The sequence below is a fragment of the Oncorhynchus clarkii genome, chromosome 22 (assembly GCF_045791955.1).
Source record: "Oncorhynchus clarkii lewisi isolate Uvic-CL-2024 chromosome 22, UVic_Ocla_1.0, whole genome shotgun sequence".
In the NCBI taxonomy this organism is placed as follows: Eukaryota; Metazoa; Chordata; class Actinopteri; order Salmoniformes; family Salmonidae; genus Oncorhynchus; species Oncorhynchus clarkii.
In genome coordinates, this window is record NC_092168.1 from 30368466 (window position 1) to 30390966 (window position 22501).

Sequence of the window (22501 nt, forward strand, 5' to 3'; positions counted from 1 at the left end):
AATCTGAGATATATGGTAATCAGCTGTTCCAGCAGATTCCTCTTCTTTGAGAGAATAGTTTGATCAAACACAGAAAACATGACATCCTTTATGTAAACAACGAGGGAAAAGGAGTGGTCTTATTATTGGAATAGCATTACTGTTACCAAAACCATTATCCAAAAATATAATTGTATCTTTTTACTGTAAATAAATAATAACTTGGACTTTTTAAATTGATACTTCTTTATTGATGCATACAGTATGTACAATAATAAGTTATATATACATTTCCATTTTTTCCATAAAATTGTTTTTGTTTCCATTGTTTCTAAAGTTTAGTCTGTGGAGCGTTTGTGATCCTGAGGTAAGAGGTCCAGGTTCTGCACATACAGTACAGTCAGTCATCTTCTGTCACTAAACTACCTACCTAAACCACTAGCCTTCTGTTGACGCTGTGTTTGAATTGAAAATAACAAGGAGAAACTTAAAGAAGCTGTTATGGATACGTGCTAAATGATGAACATTGTACATGCACATTTATTATTCATATACACTACCGGAGTCCAGCCCCTTTAAACGTGGCTAACTTAAAACACCAGAGCAGTGAAGACACACTGAGCAATGGGAGTGTGCCTCCCCAGTCACTCAACCGAAAAAGCATTCTTGGAGGTATAGAAAGGCACTGTTAAAACACTATAAACCAAACACACAGGAGGCTTCTCTTGTTCCTGAAATTTCTGTAGCTGGGAGCTTATCACCATTAGCTGATACATTGGGGAGAACAAGTATTTGATACGCTGCCGATTTTGCAGGTTTTCCTACTTACAAAGAATGTCGAGGTCTGTAATTTTTTATCATAGGTACACTTCAACTGTGAGAGACATAATCTAAAACAAAAATCCAGAAAATCACATTGTATGATTTTTAAGTAATTAATTAGCATTTTATTGCATGACAAGTATTTGATCACCTACCAACCAGTAGGAATTCCGGCTCTCACAGACCTGTTAGTTTTTCTTTAAGAAGCCCTCTTGTTCTCCACTCATTACCTGTATTAACTGCACCTGTTTGAACTCGTTACCTGTATAAAGGACACCTGTCCACACACTGAATCAAACAGACTCCAACCTCTCCACAATGGCCAAGACCAGGGAGCTGTGTAAAGACATCAGGCATAAAATTGTAGACCTGCACAAGGCTGGGATGGGTTACAGGACAATAGGCAAGCAGCTTGGTCAGAAGGCAACAACTGTTGGCGCAATTATTAGAAAATGGAAGAAGTTCAAGATGACGGTCAATCACCCTCGGTCTGGGGCTCCATACAAGATCTCACCTCGTGGGGCATCAATGATCATGAGGAAGGTGAGGGATCAGCCCAGAACTACACGGCAGGACCTAGTCAATGACCTGAAGAGAGCTGGGACCACAGTCTCAAAGAAAACCATTAGTAACACACTACGCCGTCATGGATTAAAATCCTGCAGCGCACGCAAGGTCCCCCTGCTCAAGCCAGCCCATGTCCAGGCCCGTCTGAAGTTTGCCAATGACCATCTGGATGATCCAGAGGAGGAATGGGAGAAGGTCATGTGGTCTGATGAGACAAAAATATAGCTTTTTAGTCTAAACTCCACTCACCGTGTTTGGAGGAAGAAGAAGGATGAGTACAACCCCAAGAACACCATCCCAACCGTGACGCATGGAGGTGGAAACATCATTCTTTGTTGATGCTTTTCTGCAAAGGGGACAGGACGACTGCACCGTATTGAGGGGAGGATGGATGGGGGCCATGTATCGCAAGATCTTGGCCAACAACCTCCTTCCCTCAGTAAGAGCATTGAAGATGGGTCGTGGCTGGGTCTTCCAGCATGACAACGACCCAAAACACACAGCCAAGGCAACTAAGGAGTGGCTCCGTAAGAAGCATCTCAAGGTCCTGGAGTGGCCTAGCCAGTCTCCAGACCTGAACCCAATAGAAAATCTTTGGAGGGAGCTGAAAGTCCGTATTGCCCAGCGACAGCCCCGAAACCTAAAGGATCTGGAGAAGGTCTGTATGGAGGAGTGGGCCCAAAATCCCTGCTGCAGTGCGTGCAAACCTGGTCAAGAACTACAGGAAACGTATGATCTCTATAATTGCAAACAAAGGTTTCTGTACCAAATATTAAGTTCTGCTTTTCTGATGTATCAAATATTTATGGCATGCAATAAAATGCAAATTAATTCCTTAAAAATCATACAATATGATTTTCTGGATTTTTGTTTTAGATTCTGTCTCTCACAGTTGAAGTGTACCTATGATAAAAAATTACAGACCTCGACATTCTTTGTAAGTAGGAAAACCTGCAAAATCGGCAGTGTATCAAATACTTGTTCTCCCCACTATATGTGCTGAGCTTTTTGGCACAAAATGGCTGCCATCCTGTGGAATCACCCAGCATAGTGTCAGAGCCCGGCTGACCATAGCGTTGCTCAGTGCTGGGTCTCCTGGAGTTCTGTCTCCCTGCATTCCTCAGGCTGCAGTAGGCCTAGTCTGTTAGCAGTCTCTTTAATAGTCTCTGGCATCTGGTCTTTACTGGTTCATTGGTTTTAGTGGTTAATTAGGTGCTGAAAGTCTCGACTGTGAACCACAACACTATTATACCAGACCGCCACACGATAACCAATTAGAGCCAGTGGCAGCAGCTGACCGCTGGGGGCAGGCGGGGTAATAGAGGGTCTGGGGCCACAGGGGTCCTGGCAGAGGTCCATTATGCCATTTTTAAAATCTGATATTATGAAATGTACTACATGTGATCTATGTAAACAAAAGCAAAAATGTTAAAGAAGGTTATAAAAAGCTTTTGTCGAGCGAGGTTAATTGCCAGTCCATTGCCAGAGGAAGACAGAGAGACGAGGAGGAGAGAGATTTGAGATCTGGAGAGGCCTGCTGACATTCTTCATGTTGAGGGCTAAAACTGTTTGTTTCTGAATGTATGTGCGGGTATATGCACATGCGTCTATTGCATGTGTGTATATGAGTGTGTGTGAACATTAGTGTGTATATGAGTCAGACGCTTGCACACCGTGGTGAGGACAGAGGGACAGTGTGTGTATCTCCTCCTCCCAGTACATCAGAACATAGTGACTCCACAGCATCCAGTCTCTCTATCTGCACCAGTCTGGTGAGCAGGTCTGGGATGCTGTATCCGGCTGTACTGATCCTCTCAAACAGCTGCAGGCCGTCACTCATCCCCCCGATCTCATCCCTCTTCAGGCCAAAACTCTCTGCCAGGTGTCTCCAGGTCTTCACCACGGCTGCCTCGCTACTGTAGGAGGAGCTCAGCATCCGACTGGCCTTCTCCAGACAGTCAAATGGTAGTTCTGTAGGACTTAGACCTGGGGAGAGGAAGGGAGAGGGAGGGTTAGGATGTGTGTGTTGTGGCTAGAGATCAGCATACAAGATTCCTTCGCTAGACAGTTGAAGAGTACTTCTAAAGCAGGGGTGGTACACACATTATAAAAGGGCCACATTGAAAAAACACAAGGAATTCGCAGGCCAGACAGAGCCTACTATATTTGTTTTTACAAAATAATTGGCCATTGTTTTATTAGAAAGAATATGGCTGTTTAAAATGTCCACTTACGTACAAAGGATGCTGTATATATCATTTTAACATATTAAAACAAAAGAAGAGAAATAATATTTGTCCAGACTTTGCTGCTATGCTTACAGATGTGCAAAATATACTGCGACTCTAATCAAAATGTAATAACCCAAAACATTTAAACTTAAAACATGTTAAAAAATGTTTTGCAATGAATGGATCACCGATGCGGTTGAATGCAGCATTGCTGTATGTTGCACTCAAAATTAATTGACAACCCAAATCATTGCGCGGGCCGGAATGTAGAAATGTATCACGGGCCGGAAACGGCCCGTTGGCCTTGTGTTTGAAGTTCTATAGGGCTGAAACCAGTCGAAGGGTAGTTCTTTAGGGCTGAAACCAGCCGAAGGGCAGTTCTATAGGGCTGAAACCAGTCGAAGGGTAGTTCTTTAGGGCTGAAACCAGCCGAAGGGCAGTTCTATAGGGCTGAAACCAGTCGAAGGGCAGTTCTATAGGACTGAAACCAGTCGAAGGGCAGTTCTATAGGGCTGAAACCAGTCGAAGGGCAGTTCTATAGGGCTGAAACCTGTCGAAGGGCAGTTCTATAGGGCTGAAACCAGTCGAAGGGCAGTTCTATAGGGCTGAAACCAGTCGAAGGGCAGTTCTATAGGGCTGAAACCAGTCGAAGGGCAGTTCTATAGGGCTGAAACCAGTCGAAGGGCAGTTCTATAGGGCTGAAACCTGTCGAAGGGCAGTTCTATAGGGCTGAAACCAGTCGAAGGGCAGTTCTATAGGACTGAAACCAGTCGAAGGGCAGTTCTATAGGGCTGAAACCTGTCGAAGGGCAGTTCTATAGGGCTGAAACCAGTCGAAGGGCAGTTCTATAGGGCTGAAACCAGTCGAAGGGCAGTTCTATAGGGCTGAAACCAGTCGAAGGGCAGTTCTATAGGGCTGAAACCAGTCGAAGGGCAGTTCTATAGGGCTGAAACCAGTCGAAGGGCAGTTCTATAGGACTGAAACCAGTCGAAGGGCAGTTCTATAGGGCTGAAACCTGTCGAAGGGCAGTTCTATAGGGCTGAAACCAGTCGAAGGGCAGTTCTATAGGACTGAAACCAGTCGAAGGGCAGTTCTATAGGGCTGAAACCAGTCAAAGGGCAGTTCTATAGGGCTGAAACCTGGGGGTGTACGTGTGAGTTCTCACCCTCGGCCACATTGCAGGCTCTAGCATACAGATCCAGGATCTTTTTCCTCCGGCTCTGAATCTGTAGGAAGAGACAGAGAGAAAAGTAAAGTAAGTTACAAAGTAATTACATCGCAATACATTGTAAAAGTACATAGTTGGTTGTGAATGACTGATCTCTCTCACCCCTGTAGCCTTGTTGTTGTTATTGATGATGTTTGCATTGCTATTGCTAATGTTGTTAGCGTTGATAGGGCTGGTGGGGTTGGATCCAGTCTTTTCCTTGTTGAGGAGCCCCAGGGAAAGCAGGCAGAGGTCCGGCTTGGTTCCCAGGTTCAGGAGACAGAGGCTGGGGTTAGGATCAGCTGCCCCCTGCCTCTCCAATGCTGCCTCCTCATCACTATCCATACTACGACTCAACAGCTGCTCGTTCTCTGATGATGCATCATTCTCACTGGGGAGGAGAGAGAAAGTCAGTTGTCAAATCTCCATATCAGTCAGCATAATAACACTAAGCCTTCATGACCTTTTCAACTGATATTTAGCTGTGTCTAGTTATGCTAATGTTATGTAGCTTCAGCCTAATTGTTATACTGTGAGTAGCCTCTTGTTTTAGCTTGCATATTTAGCTTTGGTTCCACAGAACGCCACTGACAGTGTGTAACACTGGGACTTTCTCCCAAAAACACCTTGTTGACAAAGATTCTCAGAGATAGTTTTTACATGTGTGCACGTACACACGCGCGAACACACACGCATTGTTTCTCAGTCACCCTACACCCACTCTGGAAGCTAAGACAGTGAGTTAGCACATCCTCTGGAATGCAGTTAGCCACACTGTTTACCTCTGCTGAGTCTAGCTAGGTGATGTAATGCTAATGTTAATGTGTGTGTTGACATGTAACTTGTTCATTACAGACCATATACAGTGTGTGCACATGTGACACTGTATGAAAAACACATCGTCTGTGTCTGTCCATGTTTACGTGAGTGTATATGTCTGTTCTCATTGCTGTCTGTCATAATGAATAAGGCTTCATTGTCTGCGATTGTGGGGTTGAGACTGAAGAAAGGAGAGAGGGGGAAAGAGAGCAGAGGACAGAAGGGGAAGGGCGAGGAGCTGTCATCCACCTGGTGGTTTGGCTGCGCTATAGAGTAATTATCTCTCTCTCTCTTTACCCCCAATCTTTCCTCACCTCTCTTTGCCTCTCTCTCCTACCCACCTTCCCCTCGCTCTCTTTATATTCATCCCCCACTCCACTCTCCCTCCCCTCCTCCAGGGCCAATCTGTGCTCAGCTACCTCACCCTCCAAAGCCACAATCACTCTGCTTCAGAAAAATCCTCAAGTGAACTTGTTTTTTCCATGCCCACGCAAGGGGACACACACACACTGTCTCCCCACTAAAAGGGCTGGCAGCGATGCTCTGCTGCAGTGACTTGTCCTGTGGTAGTCTAATTACAGGCAGATTCCAAAAAACAGATAAAAGAACCTCTGTCTCTGAGGCCCCCAGTCAACCACTACACTGTAAAACCAGGAAGCATGTGACACGTACATAACCTAAACATCAGTGTTTAAAACTGAAACATTAGGCATTTAGAACTGCCAATAAGTGTTCTCATCTTAAACACAGGCGTTTAGAATGCTTGATTAAACATGAAAGTCTGTTTTTTTCCAGTCAGTTTCCAACCATGAGAACACCCATATCTCCTTAGTGTTCAGATTTTAACCACTAGTGTTTTAACCACTGTTTAGAATGACTTTAGTCATTAGACATTGATGTGACTTTATTTGCTTTAAATTCAGATCAGGTGAATGTCTGTCACCTTACCTACATTTCAGCACTGAACAGGACATTTTTATTTTAAATCAAGTGGTGGTGTTGTTACTCAACTGTGTTGAGTTCATTTCCGTTAACTCTGAGTGAAAAAGATGTGGGAAGGGCCTCATTATCATATTTCCCAGAAGGCTTTGTTGTAGGTTGCTCTTTAGAACAGTTTGTTTCAATATCTATGTTTACTCATGCATATTGATTGATTCATTTATCTTATACTATACAAAGATAAATAATTTAAATAACTGTTTCTAAACTAATCCAATCTGTAAGAGGTTGGATTTATTGCACCAGTTACTGGGATAGTTGTTCCAGTTTAGATGGTTTAGGTCAGGGGTGTCAAACTCATTCCATGGAGGGTCTGCTGTTTTTTTGTTTTTACTTTCAAGTAAGCCCTAGACAACCAAGTGAGGGGAGTTCCTTACTAATTAGTGACCTTAATTCATCAATCAAGTGAAAACCTGCACACACTCTGGTAGTCTTGTTTGTTAAGTCCTTCACCATAGCAGCCATTCTGAGTGCAGGTTGTGGCTGATTAAAATATTCCAATGAATGGATATCCTCCCTCTGGCTGGAGGAAGGAATTACAAATCACTTCAAAAACCAGCATATTGTGTGTACATGTGACTTGTGATACTGTATGAAACCAACACATCGTCTGTGTCTATCCATGTTTACATGAGTGTATATAGGTCTGATGTGGCCCATGAGCCAGGATTTTCAGACCACATTGTTGAGGATAACTAGGCCATAACCAAAGGCTTTATGAAACGTGCAACATGTGGTGATAAAGGGTTTACTTTTAATTCAAACACAGTCACTTGGTGAAATTATTGAATGCAACAACTATGTCTCTGTTACTAACAAACACAGTCAAGGGTCAGAATCTCTCACATTCATTCGAAAGGCATGCTGGGAAATGTGCAAATACGGCTTTACACCCTACAGTGTTAAAACAGCGTTTAGCGTTTAAAACCTAAATGCCTTGTGCTGAATAAACGTGTTCATGTATTTAAAAAGTCTTACAAAGAATAAACATGTCTCCAATCTACACTGTGACGCGTTTTCATAGAAATGAAAAATACCTTGACAGGTTCAGATTCTAAACATTTGGTTTTACAGTGTACACAACCCCTACGCAACTCAGACATGCACAAAAACAAGCTTGCAGACACACACACCCCCCCCAAACACATGATCTTAGTGATATTGGTAACCATTGCACACCTTTTGTGTCTGTTTGTGTGTTTGATGTTTGTCATGTGTGCAGGTGAACAGGATACCTTACCTTTTCACCGTCTTCGGAGGCGTAGGTTTGAGTTTGTCAAATTCATCCTTTTCGGAGAAAATTACAACATTGTCTGAAAGAAAGAAAACATGTTTTGTTAATCAAATGTTATTTCTCCCACAGTTCTTTTAATTCTGGTAAAAGTCAGAAATTATCATCAAAATAACCTGGGGCATAAAGGGCCCATTATTTTCAAAATAAATCAATTAACAAGACTAGTGTTCAAATGCAATCATATCAAAGTTTAAAGCCTATAAGTGTCTGGCACTGTCAGCCTAGATGGTGTACGCCTCAGAGACGTCTCAGACAGACTCATAGCTCCCAGCTCTACCGGAAATGTCAATCATAGAGACTTATGAGACAGCTGCTTAATGCACACACATGCACGCACACTTTCCCCAAAACATACACACACGATACAGTATGCTTTCACCAATACACGGAGAAAATGTAAACAGACATTCAGTTTTAAGAATAAAACACTTATGTTTGTTATTCTTTTAATTTGCAAACCCAAACACGCAGGCTTGATTCCTAAACCTAAAGGACTGTATGTATAACTATTACCATACTGGAGGTAAATGGTAGGCCTATGTGAGATGACAGTAGGTGTATTATCGTGAGGTTGATAACCCCTGAAGGAGTCAGTCGGTTGTTAACATTCTGGTTAGTGCGAGGGGAACACTGACGGCCTAGAGCTAGCGCCACAGTCTAATCTAAACATTCCACCATGCTGCGCTCACTGCACACGGAATGTACTTTTCATCATTGTCAACCACACACACACACACACACACACACACACACACACACACACACACACACACACACACACACACACAGTGTCAAACCCACAGACCCCAGGCATGACAGACAGCCATCAGGTATGAGAATGTCTCTTTATGTTAGTCTAATAAACCAGACTATAGATTAAGAATGTCTCTTTATGTTAGACTAATAAACCAGACTATAGATTATGTCTGAGTCCAAAACTGGTACTGTAAGTACAAGTTTGTGCTCTGTAGTGTGTTTTTCTGTTAACTAAGTAGTGTGTTGTCTATTTGTGCGTGTGTGTTGTGTTGTTATGTCTGTGTTGTGTCTGTGTTGTGTCCGTGTTCTGTAGTGTGTTTTTCTGTTAACTAAGTAGTGTGTTGTCTATCTGTTTGTGTGTGTTGTGTTGTTGTGTCTGTGTTGTGTAGTGTGTTTTTCTGTTAACTAAGTAGTGTGTTGTCTATCTGTGTGTTGTGTCGTTGTGTCTGTGTTGTGTCTGTGTTGTGTAGTGTGTTGTCTATCTGTGTGTGTTGTGTAGTTGTGTCTGTGTTGTGTAGTGTATATGTAGCCTCACCTGGAACATCTTTCTTATCCTCCTGTTTGTTGGTCTGAGCCTCCACAGCCTTCACCACCTGACCAGAGCAGCATGCTGTGAACACACAGAGAGAGAGAGAGAGAAAGTTTAGTGTACGTGCACACTGATTGTTACCCTGTCCACTGTGTGTGAGTACAGGTATATGTGTGTGAGTGTTATCCTGCCCACTGGGTTTCTGGGTGTGAGTATGTGTGTGTGTGTGTGTGTGTGTGTGTGTGTGTGTGTGTGTGTGTGTGTGTGTGTGTGTGTGTGTGTGTGTGTGTGTGTGTGTGTGTGTGTGTGTGTGTGTGTGTGTGGGGGGGGGGGTGGGTGTGTGTGTGTGTGTGAGAGAGTGATCCTGCCCGCTGGGTGTCTGTGAGTATGTGCGTGTGTGAGTGTTATCCTGCCCTCTGGGTGTGAGCATGTGTGAGTGTGAGTGTAATCTTGCCCGCTGGGTGTCTGGGTGTGAGCATGTGTGTGTATGAGTGTTATCTTGCCGTCTGGGTGTGAGCGTGTGTGTGATTGTTACCCTGTCCGCTGGGCTTGGCTTTGAGGATGTAGAACATGATGATGAGGACAATGGCGATGGCCATGATGAAGATGGTTGACATGGCGATGATGAGAGCAGTTGCTAGGTGACCCTGTCCTGTGGGGTCTTTGTGAGGGTGAGGGAACATGGTGGTACTGCTGGTTGAGACACTGGGGGCTTTGCCTGACAGCACAACTTTGGTAAGCATGCCTGGAACACACAGATACTACACAGTTACAACACAGATACTACTTCTGTATCTGAAGGAAGCCATGCAAGGGGGGCATGTTTTGGTTTTTGGCCTAGCACTACACAGCTGATTCAAATAATAAACTAATCATCAAACTTTGATTATTCAAGCAGACCACCGTAGTCCCTGTGCCCAAGAACACCAAGGTAAACTGCCTAAAAGACTGCCGACCCGTAGCACTCACTCATTGACGGGGCTGTAGTGGAGCAGGTTGAGAGCTTCAAGTTCCTTGGTGTCCACATCACCAATGAACTAACATGGTCCAAACACACCAAGACAGTCGCGAAGAGGGCACGCCCAACGCCTATTCTACCTCAGGAGACTGAAAAGATTTGGCATGTGTCCTCAGATCCTCAAAAAGTTATACAGCTGCACCATCGAGAGCATCCTGATTGGTTGCATTACCGCCTGGTATGGCAACTGCTCAACCTAAGACCGCAAGGCACTACAGAGGGTCATGCGAACGGCCAATTACATCACTGGGACTAAGCTTCCTGCCATCCAGGACCTCTATACCAGGCAGTGTCAGAGGAAGGCCCTAAAGATTGCTAAAGACTCCAGCCACCCCAGTCATAGACTGTTCTCTCTGCTACTGCACGGCAAGCGGTACCGGAGCACCAAGTCTAGGTCAAAAGGCTTCTTAACAGCTTCTAACCCCAAGCTATAAGACTCCTGAACAGCTAATCAAAATGGCTACCCAGACTATTTGCATTGACCCCCCCATTTTTATGCTGCTGCTACTCTTTTTTAAATCATCTATGCATAGTCACTTTACTGTACACATTACCTCAATTACCTCGACTAACCTGTGCCCTCGCACATTGACTCTATACCGTTACCCTCTGTATATAGCCTCGTTACTGTTTATTATTGTTGCTCTTTCATTTTTCTTTTTTCTTTTCTTTTTTTACTTCAGTTTATTTTAGTAAACTTAACACTTATTTTTCTTAAAACTGTATTGTTGGTTAAGGGCTTATAAGTAAGTATTTCACTGTATGGACTACACCTGTTCTATTCGGCGCATGTGGCAAATACCATTTTATTTTTTTTGAATCAGCTGTGTAGTGCTAGGGCAAAAACCTAAATGTGTACCCCTTGGAGTCCCGAGGCCGAGTTTGGGACACGCTGCCCTTCGAGGTTGTTGATTGACTGTTTTCTTCAGCTTTAATGGAGCTGTAAACTCCTGACAGACCCTAAATCAAATGTTATTCTCGTTTTAAATCAGGCACTACCGAGTCCATGTGGTCTCTCCCCCCCCCCCCCCCCCCACACACACACACAAACACACACACCTCTTTGTGGTCAGAGTCATCAGTGTTCTGGGTGTTTGTTTATTTTCTGTGGGTAATATACAAATCCTGTTTGTTTAGTGGAGCGTGATTTCACATCTTAGTCACTGTTCTGTTTCTTTTGCTGTGAACCCTAGAGCCAGGAAGACTAAGGCTTTCCTACTGGCAATCAGAATAGACCAAGGCATTCCTACTGGCAATCATAAAGCACCAAGGCTGTCCTACAGGAAGATATTAGAATAGACCAAAGCGTTCCTACAGGCAGACATTAGAATAGACCAAGGCTTTCCTACAGGCAGACATTAGAATAGACCAAGGCTTTCCTACAGGCAGACATTAGAATAGACCAGGGCTTTCCTACAGGCAGGTATTAGAATAGACCAAGGCTTTCCTACAGGCAGATATTAGAATAGACCAAGGCTTTCCTACAGGCAGACATTAGAATAGACCAAAGCGTTCCTACCAAGGCTTTCCCTACAGGCAGGTATTAGAATAGACCAAAGCTTTCCTACAGGCAGACATTAGAATAGACCAAGGCTTTCCTACAGGTAGACATTAGAATAGACCAAGGCTTTCCTACAGGCAGACATTAGAATAGACCAAGGCTTTCCTACAGGCAGACTTTAGAATAGACCAAGGCTTTCCTACAGGCAGATATTAGAATAGACCAAGGCTTTCCTACAGGTAGACATTAGAATAGACCAAGGCTTTCCTACAGGCAGACATTAGAATAGACCAAGGCTTTCCTACAGGCAGACTTTAGAATAGACCAAGGCTTTCCTACAGGCAGATATTAAAATAGACCAACACTTTCAGCTTCATATCCTCGAAAGCTTCTGGACATCTTCATGCTGCTTCAGACTGTTTATTCACTGATCAGATCAGACAGATTAAATATATTATTGTATGAAACTGCTGCAAATATATTAGATGATGACCTAGGTTCAAAGTTCAAACCTAGCCTGTTACAGTATATGGAGTACATGACGGTAAACAGGGGACAGACAGATGGTATAGATATGTATAGGTGTATATAGCCAAGAGAGGAGGTCCAGACGTACAGTGTGGTCCGAACTTATCGACACCCTTGATAAAGATGAACAAAAATAACTGTTTATAAAATAAATTATTCAAATAGTAAGCTATATTGTATGCTTACATTTTTTGCTATACTTTTATACTAATACAATTGCTCAGAGAAATATATTTTTGTTTAACAAGTAATACTTTTATTCTCTCAAAAAGGTCATTCTAATTTCAACAGCAAACCCACCACTGACGTGTGTGGCCGGAGAGCTCTATATTCATGTCATCTGATCAAAGCACTGTTTCTAATCCAAGTGCAAATGCCGTTTAGCAAACTCCAGGAATTTACATTTGTTGGATGACATGAAAAAAGAGCTCTGGCCTCGCACACCAGTGGTGGGTTTGGGGTTTAAATGAGAATGCATGAGCAGAAAAGAACCCCATACATACTGTAAAATATGGTGGTGGATCTTTGATGTTATGGGGTTATTTTTCTTCCACTGGTCCTGGGGCCCTTATTAAGGACAACGGCATCACGAACTTTACACAGTACCAGAACATTTTAGTCATTAACCTGGTTGCCTCTGCCAGGAGGCTGAAACTTGGCCGTAAGTGGATCTTCCAGCAAGACAATAACCCTAAGCACACATCACTATCCACAAAGAAATGGTTAATTGTCCACAAAATCAACATTTGCAATGGCCATCTCTGTCTCCGAACCTGAACCCCATTGAAAACATGTGGTGTGAATTGAAGAGGGCAGTCCATTAGAGCAGACTGAGGATATCATCTATCGATGGTCTAATATTCTTCCCAGTGTGTCCTCCAAGTCAGAAAACAGTGTAGAAAAAGGCTCAGTGCCTTTATCCTCACAAGTTAGGTATCACTTCTCTGAGCAATTATATTTCCATAAAATAATCTAATTTCCCCAAAAATGTGTGCATACACTATAGCTCAGTATTTTAATTATTTATTTTGTACAGTCATTTTTTCTAATCTTTATCAAGGGTGTCAATAATTTCGCACCCCACTGTATACATCCTAGAGAGGACAGGCTGCTGCTGAAGAGAAGCCCCAGGACAGGCAGAAACATGTTAATCATCTTTTTCATGCCCTCCAAACGTTTTAATTATTACACCACGCGGTGCTGGGAGCTAGCTGGGAGCTAGCTGGGAGCTAGCTGGGAGCTACGGTAAAACACACACACACACACACACACACACACACACACACACACACACACACACACACACACACACACACACACACACACACACACACACACACACACACACACACACACACACACACACACACACACACACACACACACACACACACTGAGCTGGAAGCCAGGGTAATTTACAGATTACTTGGTGAGTGCTGGCCTGCCTTCACCCTGAGCTAGTAACTCCACGCTTCAACTACATATTTCTGGTTTGGGTATTTTCAAGACTTTCAAAACGGTTAATCAAAATCCCTCCCTAACTCTCTGCCTGCAAGAAACAATTAGCTGCTTGTTGAAAAGTGTGTTTTTGTTGTTTTACACTCGTCTGTTCTCATCCCTCCCTCATCTCTCTCCCATCCTCCTCACAGCAGGTTCCAGTCTGTTTAAGGTTGTCATATTTCAAAACACAGTCATTAAAATGACACAATAATATCGGTTTCAATTTCCGGGCAAAACAATATGCCAGGGAGTGTTGCTTTGAGCGACGGACACTAAAAACAATTCCTAGGGTCGAGCAGCACTATGAGGAAGCAGCTCCAGACCATGGTGAGATAACATCATGCTGTTGCTCCCTGTGTTCTGCTCTGTTTGTCTGTGTTCATTAAATGGTCCCAGCCGTCTGCAGCCCTCACTCGCCTGATCTTACAAGTATCGCTCTCGGTCCCTCTGTGACTGTCTCTGACCCTCTCTGGCCTGGGTTCTGGTTCTGTTTGTGTTGTAGAACTTGTAGGTATAAGAAAACGTACACTCTTTAGTGTTGCGCGGTGCATTTTGACACGAGTGACAGACCATCCCATACAGGTTCCTGGGCCGGTTCTCCTGGATGTAATACCTGACAGAGAGGAAGCACAGAGAGAACATTTAGAGAACAATACTGATACATATTATTATCTTATTATACACAGAGATATGTTATTAAGATACACAGAGATATGTTATCAAGATACACAGAGATATGTTATCAAGATACACAGAGATATGTTATTAAGATACACAGAGATATGTTATTAAGATACACAGAGATATGTTATTAAGATACACAGAGATATGTTATTAAGATACACAGTGGGAATATGTAAGTATTTGAGAGAAGTGTCTCAATAACAGCTGGAGGTGAAAAGGTTAAACTGATGCCCAGAGGGGAGAGAGAGGTACTGTATCCCATTAGGTTAGATAGAGATATTATTTAGCCCTGAGCTGTGACAGAGGAAGAGAAGGGAGGCTGCGCCTCTAGCGCAGACCATCTACCATTAATCAGAAAGGACTCTTAAACCACTTTCAATCAAACATGCACACCAGATCTCCAGGATGAAATCCAGGACCACAAAAGCATTAAACCTGAGATTAGAACGCCATTCTACTAAAGATGTGTTTGGTGAGGACTTAAGTAAAGTATGAGTTAATAAAGAAGCATTTAGATTCCTACCCCGACAAAGGCAGGCAGTGTTCAGTATTCCCCCAGTACAGTGAAATAGAGTTATTAAAGCAGCCAGTAATGCTAAAACACTCTAGTCTGTATATTGACTTTAAACTCAATTGAAACCCAAGAATGTCTTTGAGGTGGTACAGTCACTGAACAACATCATATGGTAGAGAGAAAGAGAGAGAGTGAGAGAGAGGGAGGTGGGGGAGGGGTGGAGAAGATCAGAGCATTGAGCCGGTCCTGTAACAGTTTATATCTTCTCCTGCCTCCATGTTTGTGGGTGACCAGATGGTAACTGGGTAATTGAGGCGGATAGCGTGGCCAATGGAGGGTTAGACCAGGCTGTGACTGTGTGATATGAAGACGTGGGGGGGAAACAGGGGCGATGTGGCAGAGAAGTGTCCTATGAAGTGGTACTGTCTTATCAATGTCACTCTCTGACAGCGGTGGTATGTATGTGTGTGCATAAATGTACACTACCGTTCAAAAGTTTGGGGTCACTTAGAAATGTTGTTGTTTTTGAAAGAAAAGCACACTTTTTGGCAATTAAAATAACATCAAATTGATCAGAAATACAGTGTAGACATTGTTAATGTTGTAAATGACTATTGTAGCTGGAAACAGATTTGTTATGGAATATCTACATATGCGTACAGAGGCCCATTATGAGCAACCATCACTCCTGTGTTCCAATGGCACGTTGTGTTAGCTAATCCAAGTTGATCATTTTTAAGGCTAATTGATCATTAGAAAACACTTCTGCAATTATGTTAGCACAGCTGAAATCTGTTGTTCTGATTAAAGGAGCAATAAAACAGGAATTCTTTAGACTAGCTGAGTATCTGGAGCATCAGCATTTGTGGGTTTGATTACAGGCCCAAAATGGCCAGAAACAAAGACCTTTCTTCTGAAACTCATCAGTCTATTCTTGTTCTGAGAAATTAAGGCTATTCCATGTGAGAAATTGCTAAGAAACTGAAGATCTCATACAACAGTAAAGATGCGACTTCGGGAGGCTGGCCTTCTAGGCAGAGTTCCTGTGTCCAGAGTGTGTTATTTTGCCCATCTTAATCTTTTCTTTTTATTTGCCAGTCTGAGATATGGCTTTTTCTTTGCAACTCTGCCTAGAAGGCCGCATTCCAGAGTCATCTCTTCACTGTTGACGTTGAGACTGGTGTTTTGCGGGTACTATTTAATGAAGCTGCCAGTTGAGGACTTGTGAGGCGTCTGATTCTCAAACTAGACACTCTAATGTACTTGTCCTCTTGCTCAGTTGTGCATCGGGCCCTCCCACTCCTCTTTCTATTCTGGTTAGAGCCAGTTTGCTCTGTTCTGTGAAAGGAGTAGTACACAGCGTTGTGCGAGATCTTCAGTTTCTTGGCAATTTCTCGCATGGAATAGCCTTCATTTCTCAAAACTAGAATAGACTGACGAGTTTCAGGAGAAAAGTTATTTCTTTCTGGCCATTTGGAGCCTGTAATCGAACCCAGAAATGCTGATGCTCCAGATACTCAACTAGTCCAAAGGCCCGTTTTATTGCTTCTTCAATCAGAACAGTTTTCAGAACAGTTTTCAGCTGTGTTAACATAATTGCAACATGTTTTCTAGTGATCAATTAGCCTTTTAAAATGATCAACTCGGATTAGCTAACACAACGTGGCATTGGAACACAGGAGTGATGGTTGCTCATAATGGGCTTCTGTATGCTTATGTAGATGTTCTATACAAAATCTGCAATTTCCAGCTACAATAGTCATTTACAACATTAACAATGTCTACACTGTATTTCTGATCAATTTGATGTTACTTTAATGGGCAAAAATGTGCTTTTCTTTAAAAAACAAGGACATGTTTAAGTGACTCAAACTTTTGAACGGTAATGTATGTGTGTACATTTTCATGCCTGTGTGTCTTCAAATGTGTGTGTGTTGTCTTATGTGTGTGTGTGTATGTGTTTGTGTGTGTGTGTGTTGTCTTGTGTGTGTGTGTGTGTGTGTGTGTGTTGTCTTGTGTGTGTGTGTGTGTGTGTGTGTGTGTGTGTGTGTGTGTGTGTGTGTGTGTGTGTGTGTGTGTGTGTGTGTGTGTGTGTGTGTGTACATACCCAGGTAAGCAGGGTCCACAGTCTGCATCATTGTCTGGTGTCCCAGGTTTGAGTACTGTAGCACGGTACAGACCTTCACAGTCCTTATGTCTCCTGCAGATCTCATACTTCCCCTTTGAGTACTTCCCCGGCGGACACGACACACACACAAAGTCCTCATCCTTAATCCCATAGCCACAGTTCTGCAACATCAAACAGGCAATAAAATGTGATTGGTTACAAGAACAGGACATGAGTCGTTCTTAACATTTTCATTCGGGGTGTTGGTGTAGTTTGTCTAGTGTGTGTGTGTGTGTGTGTGTGTGTGTGTGTGTGTGTGTTTGTGTGTGTGTGTGTGTGTGTGTGTGTGTGTGTGTGTGTGTGTGTGTGTGTGTGTGTGTGTGTTTGTACTGCACTACATGTGGCGACAAAGAGGAAATTGATGTTCTAGTATGGAATAAAGTGGGAGGTCATCATAAACAGTCCCAGACATACTCACTTCTCACAGTGGGGAGTTGTGACAACAACCAATACCCTGCATAGTCTGACAGGCAGACCATTGTTTGATCTGTCTTTATTAAAACAGTTGAAGCTCCAAACTGAAGCCAAGCTGCTACTTGTCCTACAGACTTCAGAAACACTATATTCCGACTTCCTACTTTATTGGCTTGTCCAATATATCCACTTTGATCCTCTGATAAAAGCTGGATTAATTTATCAGTAGGATTCTGTCAGGGTGGATCAGCCCAGCTTTAGATCTCCTGGTTGACTTTACTTCTGTTGGTTCATATAAACCTTCTCCAATAGAAGCATTTTTGTCCTGTCTCCATGGTCATTGAAAACCAGCGTGTATCACTGCATTAAAACCATCTGCTGTTTCAGATCACATCAGATCTATGTGGTAGAGTGCTGTTTCATGTGTATGTGGGGGAACTAGTTAGCTACACTAACTACTGGAACTACACGCTACTTTTTTAGCAAAACAAAATATGGGTGAAGTAGACAACTTCCTTCCTTTTTTGTCATCAGACCTGCATAATTCATACTTGAAACATTGTTTTTGTGTTTAATTAATAGGCTAAATTACACATTCTGTTAAAAGCTGACTCCAGAGTGATCTGTTGTTGCAATTTGTCGATACGATAATTTAACACGAAGTAGTGAACTACTTTTTCTAAGTAACTTCAGTTAGGTAAACTATATTTTTCTTAAAACTTCTTAGGGATAGCCCCCTTTTTTTCAATTTTCGCCTAAAATGACATACCCAAATGTAACTGCCTGTAGCTCAGGCTCTGAAGCAAGGATATGCACATTCTTGGTACCATTTGAAAGGAAACACTTTGACGTTTGTGGAAATGTGAATTAAATGTAAGAGAATATAACACAATAGATCTGGTAGAAGAGAATTTCAAAGAAAAAAAAAACATTATTTAAAAAGAAGATTCTAACACCATCTTTGAAATGCAACAGAAAGGTCCCACATCTAGCCACTCTGGTTGTAATTCCGATGGTGTCCACAAGATGGCAGCAGTGTAAGTGCAAAATTTCAGACGGATAACTTGAAGTATGAGCAAACTACGTAACATTTAGTGTGAAGTCACCCAGGTACATTTGGGAAAATCGTGAAGGAGACGTTTACATTCACATTACATTTTTCTGCAAGAATATTGTCAAATCTGTATACTTGGACTTTGACTTAGCTTTTCCAGTATTAGTAGCCACATATATATATAAGTTCAACATTTGCAAAATACCCAGTTTTCATAACTTCATAACTCTGAATATTCTTATAATTTTTTGTCCAAAAGGAAAAGTCTTGCTGTCGCACAAGGTTAGCAGCTACATTTTGCGACAGATACAGGGTTTAAGCCCAGCTTATTGGCTATCTAGCTAGTTTTGTTTGACCCCGATTGGTGCTTATTTGACCAAGATACAATCGATCAAGTCAAGATCGCCCGTGTCATCGGCGTGCCACGAAGGCGTCGCTCTCTGATCAAATTTGGGGTCCTATAGGATATACGACACCCCTAATTATATAGTGAAGTCTGGTTACGTTCTAGGATCTCTGAGGAATAAATACGAACGTGATTTGACTGGTTGTAACAACGTTTAGGGTTAAATTTTCACAGATTCCTTTCTCTGCAAATTAAACGAGTGGAAATACAAAATTGATCGTGCATGCTATATGGACCTTTTAAGGATATGAACAATGATTTTATCTAACAAATTGACACTTCATGTTATATCTGGGACCATTTGGATGATACATTCTGAAATCTTTCTCTGATTTAAGTACACATTTGACCTTCAGAGGTGAATTTATCAAAACTATCGGGGTGAAAAGTGTTTTGTTGTTAGGAACTCTCCTCAAACAATAGCATGGCATTTTTTCGCAGTAATAGCTACTGTAAATTGGACAGTGCAGTTATATTAACAAGAGTTTAAGCTTTCAGCCGATATATGACACTTATATGTACCGACATTTGTTGTTTCTCTAAAATCAGTGATTGTGACACAAGGCGCTGAATGATTTACAACTGCCCCGTTGACCGGACACCTCTCTTTAGTAGAGCCTAACTTCTTCCAGTGTGAAATGGTGGATTGGTAAACAATATTTTTTAAGTAGCTTTCCCAACACTGCTATTACTACTGATCCCATATGAAAAAAATGAGCTAAATGCCAAGTTAGTAATGTTAGTAACGTGTATGCTGGGAGACGGGAAGCAAGTACAGGAAGTGCAAATGTAATAATGAATAAAACATGGAACAAACAAGAAACCCGAATAGCATACAGACATGAAACTTAAACAATAACGCCTGAGGAAAGAACCAAGGGGAGTGACAGATATAGGGAAGGTAATCAGGAAGGTGTGGAGTCCAGGTGAATCTCATGAGGCACAGGTGCGCGTAACATGCTGACCAAACCAAAAGTTATTTTGTTCACCCACACCAGACATGATCAGGACATGCGGATTGAAATATCAAACAAACTCTGAACCAATTATATTAATTTGGGGACAGGTCAAAAAGTATTAAACATTTATGGAAATGTAGCTAGCTAGCTAGCTGTTGCTAGCTCATTTTTACTTGGATATTAACATTGGGTTGCTTTTTTACCAGAAATGCACAAGATCCTCTACTCTGACAATTAATCCACAGATATAACGGTAAACCGAATTTGTTTCTCATCATCTCTCCTACTTCCTTCAGGCTTATTTTTCTTATTACATGCTGACCACACCGCTCGCATCGAGTGCAAGAGCATTGCAAAATAAATGTACACATACATGTTATTCAATCATTGCACCCACACTGCTCGCTCCAGTAAGCGTCTGCATTGCCAGGCGCTAAAATAGAACTTAGTTCTATTTGTGACGCTCAGCGCGCTGCAGGTCCTGCCTCTCCCATCTCCTCATTGTTAGCTAATTGCCATAAATGTTTAATGGTTTTGACCTGTCCCCAAATTAATATAATTGTCCTGATCGCGTCTGGTGTGCGTGAACAAAATCAATTTGGGCGCAATGGCGCATGCAGACGCACACGTGCGTGCTGTTTGGTCAGCATGTAAAGATGGTGGCAGGTGTGCGTAATAATCTGGCGAAGTGAAGTGCTGGAGAGGGAGAGCTGGACGTACACATGACAATGTTGCTGCTCTGTTTCGTAAATTCTTACCTAAATCTGCAATCATAAGCAGATATTGACATTTTCTGTAATTGTACAGGAGAGTTGAATAACTACAATTGAACTTTACAAGTTTAAAGAACTGACTATTTAAACAGTTAGCTATGTCTGTGACTGTAGATTTACAGAGGAAGAGAAAAGCAGGGCTCCTTTTGTTGTGTGTGTGTGTGTGTGTGTGTGTGTGTGTGTGTGTGTGTGTGTGTGTGTGTGTGTGTGTGTGTGTGTGTGTGTGTGTGTGTGTGTGTGTGTGTGTGTGTGTGTGTGTGTGAGGTGTGTGTGAGGTGTGTGTGTGAGGTGTGTGTGTGAGGTGTGTGTGTGAGGTGTGTCTCCTTATTAAGGCCCAGTGAGGCTCTGTTTATTTTGGACGGGGGCTGATGACTAATGGCTACTGACAGGCTACTACATCCTACCAAAGGGGATTCAATATTTGGGAAAAATCCAAATGGAATGACAAACCGTGAAAATTGTTCATTCCCCTTTCTGAATCTGAGCATGCATTCTGGGATTTAGCTGGTAACTCTTTGATGTGGGAGGTGTACCTTTGTGTATACCAGTGAGTCAGGTAAACTTCCTGGGTGGTCTGAGCAGACAGATAAAGAGTAGGGCTGTTACGGTAATGGTGACATGTCATGGTAACTAGGCTTCTCCAAGCTCTGATGCTGCTGATGGTCATTAGTAGCCTACCAAACTTTATAACTGCCTGGTACTCAGCACGCTATTGTCCCTCTAATCACCCTGACATCAATGCAAATGTTTTATAAAAATCTAATCAAACACTTCATGAGAGCCCATGAGCTCATGTTGCTCAACATTTCTATAGGCTATGCCATTGCGTGAGAAAAAACAATCGTTTTCATGGCCTCTATTAAAAAGAGGATCCCATCAGCTTTCTATAGGCTAGGCCTACTATATTTATTTCTCAACTTTCCTAATATTAAGCACATTACTTCACTTTACAACAGGAGTATAGCCTACATGGCTGGCATGAATATTAAACACGGAAAAAGTGTTCTCCATTCGCTATTTAAGTGTATAGATCACATGTATTTGTTCCCCATGCCCCTGTTCCAAGACAGGGGCATGGTAATGGTCCATTCTAAATCAAAATTAATTCCACACATATATTATTTAGTATGTGTAAAGACAACATTACATTAATTATACATTATTAATTATTATATTCAGCCCAAGGGCACAAAGGGCATGGATTTTTTTAGGGGGCATTACGGCCACACGAGGAGGGGATGCCGCTGGGAAATTCGAGGCCTGGTGAGAATTTTATCAAGTGCTAGTCAAATTGTGAATGAGAGACTGATGAAGTGTGCGCAGCCTGGACAAGAAACAAAATCAGAGCTCATGCCTTTCTTGCAACTTTTTTAAATCATCATTAGAGTCGCATCATGCAGCCTTAGAAAATATAAAAAATCTAAACATATAGCCCAACATTTGTATCACAACTAAAGTATAAATATCTCTAAATTAAGCATATAGGAGGACCTGTTTCTTTGCTAACTGCTCAACACAGAATAACCACATGTGCACACTTCCTTGGAAACTGTTTGGAGAAAATATCATTTTTATTTTATTCAGCTATGTTCAATTGTATTCGTCATACTGTTAAATAATACAAATGTATGCCACAGAATTCTAAGCAAACCTTGTCCGCTAAATGAACTAGGCATAGCCATATCAGGGCCTAACATATTGTCCGGTATGCGTAAATGGCTGTAAGGGAGTCAGGTGCAGGAGAGAAGATATTGGGTAGCCAGCGGAGCCTTTTCTTTAG

General features: G+C 42.3%; 1 protein-coding gene across 1 annotated transcript in view; it reads right to left on the reverse strand.

The window, feature by feature from the left end:
• Positions 1-2360: 2360 nt before the first annotated feature.
• Positions 2361-22501, reverse strand: part of LOC139380356 (ectodysplasin A receptor) — a 47500-nt gene continuing 27359 nt past the window's right edge. Inside the window, exons 4-11 of the mRNA XM_071122972.1 lie at positions 17056-17237; positions 14278-14363; positions 9739-9948; positions 9210-9284; positions 7865-7937; positions 4930-5197; positions 4765-4825; positions 2361-3354 (exon numbers count right to left, since the gene is read on the reverse strand). Of these exons, the coding sequence (XP_070979073.1) occupies positions 3026-3354; positions 4765-4825; positions 4930-5197; positions 7865-7937; positions 9210-9284; positions 9739-9948; positions 14278-14363; positions 17056-17237 (1284 nt within the window). The 3' untranslated portion in view covers positions 2361-3025. The remainder of the gene's footprint in view (positions 3355-4764; positions 4826-4929; positions 5198-7864; positions 7938-9209; positions 9285-9738; positions 9949-14277; positions 14364-17055; positions 17238-22501) is intronic.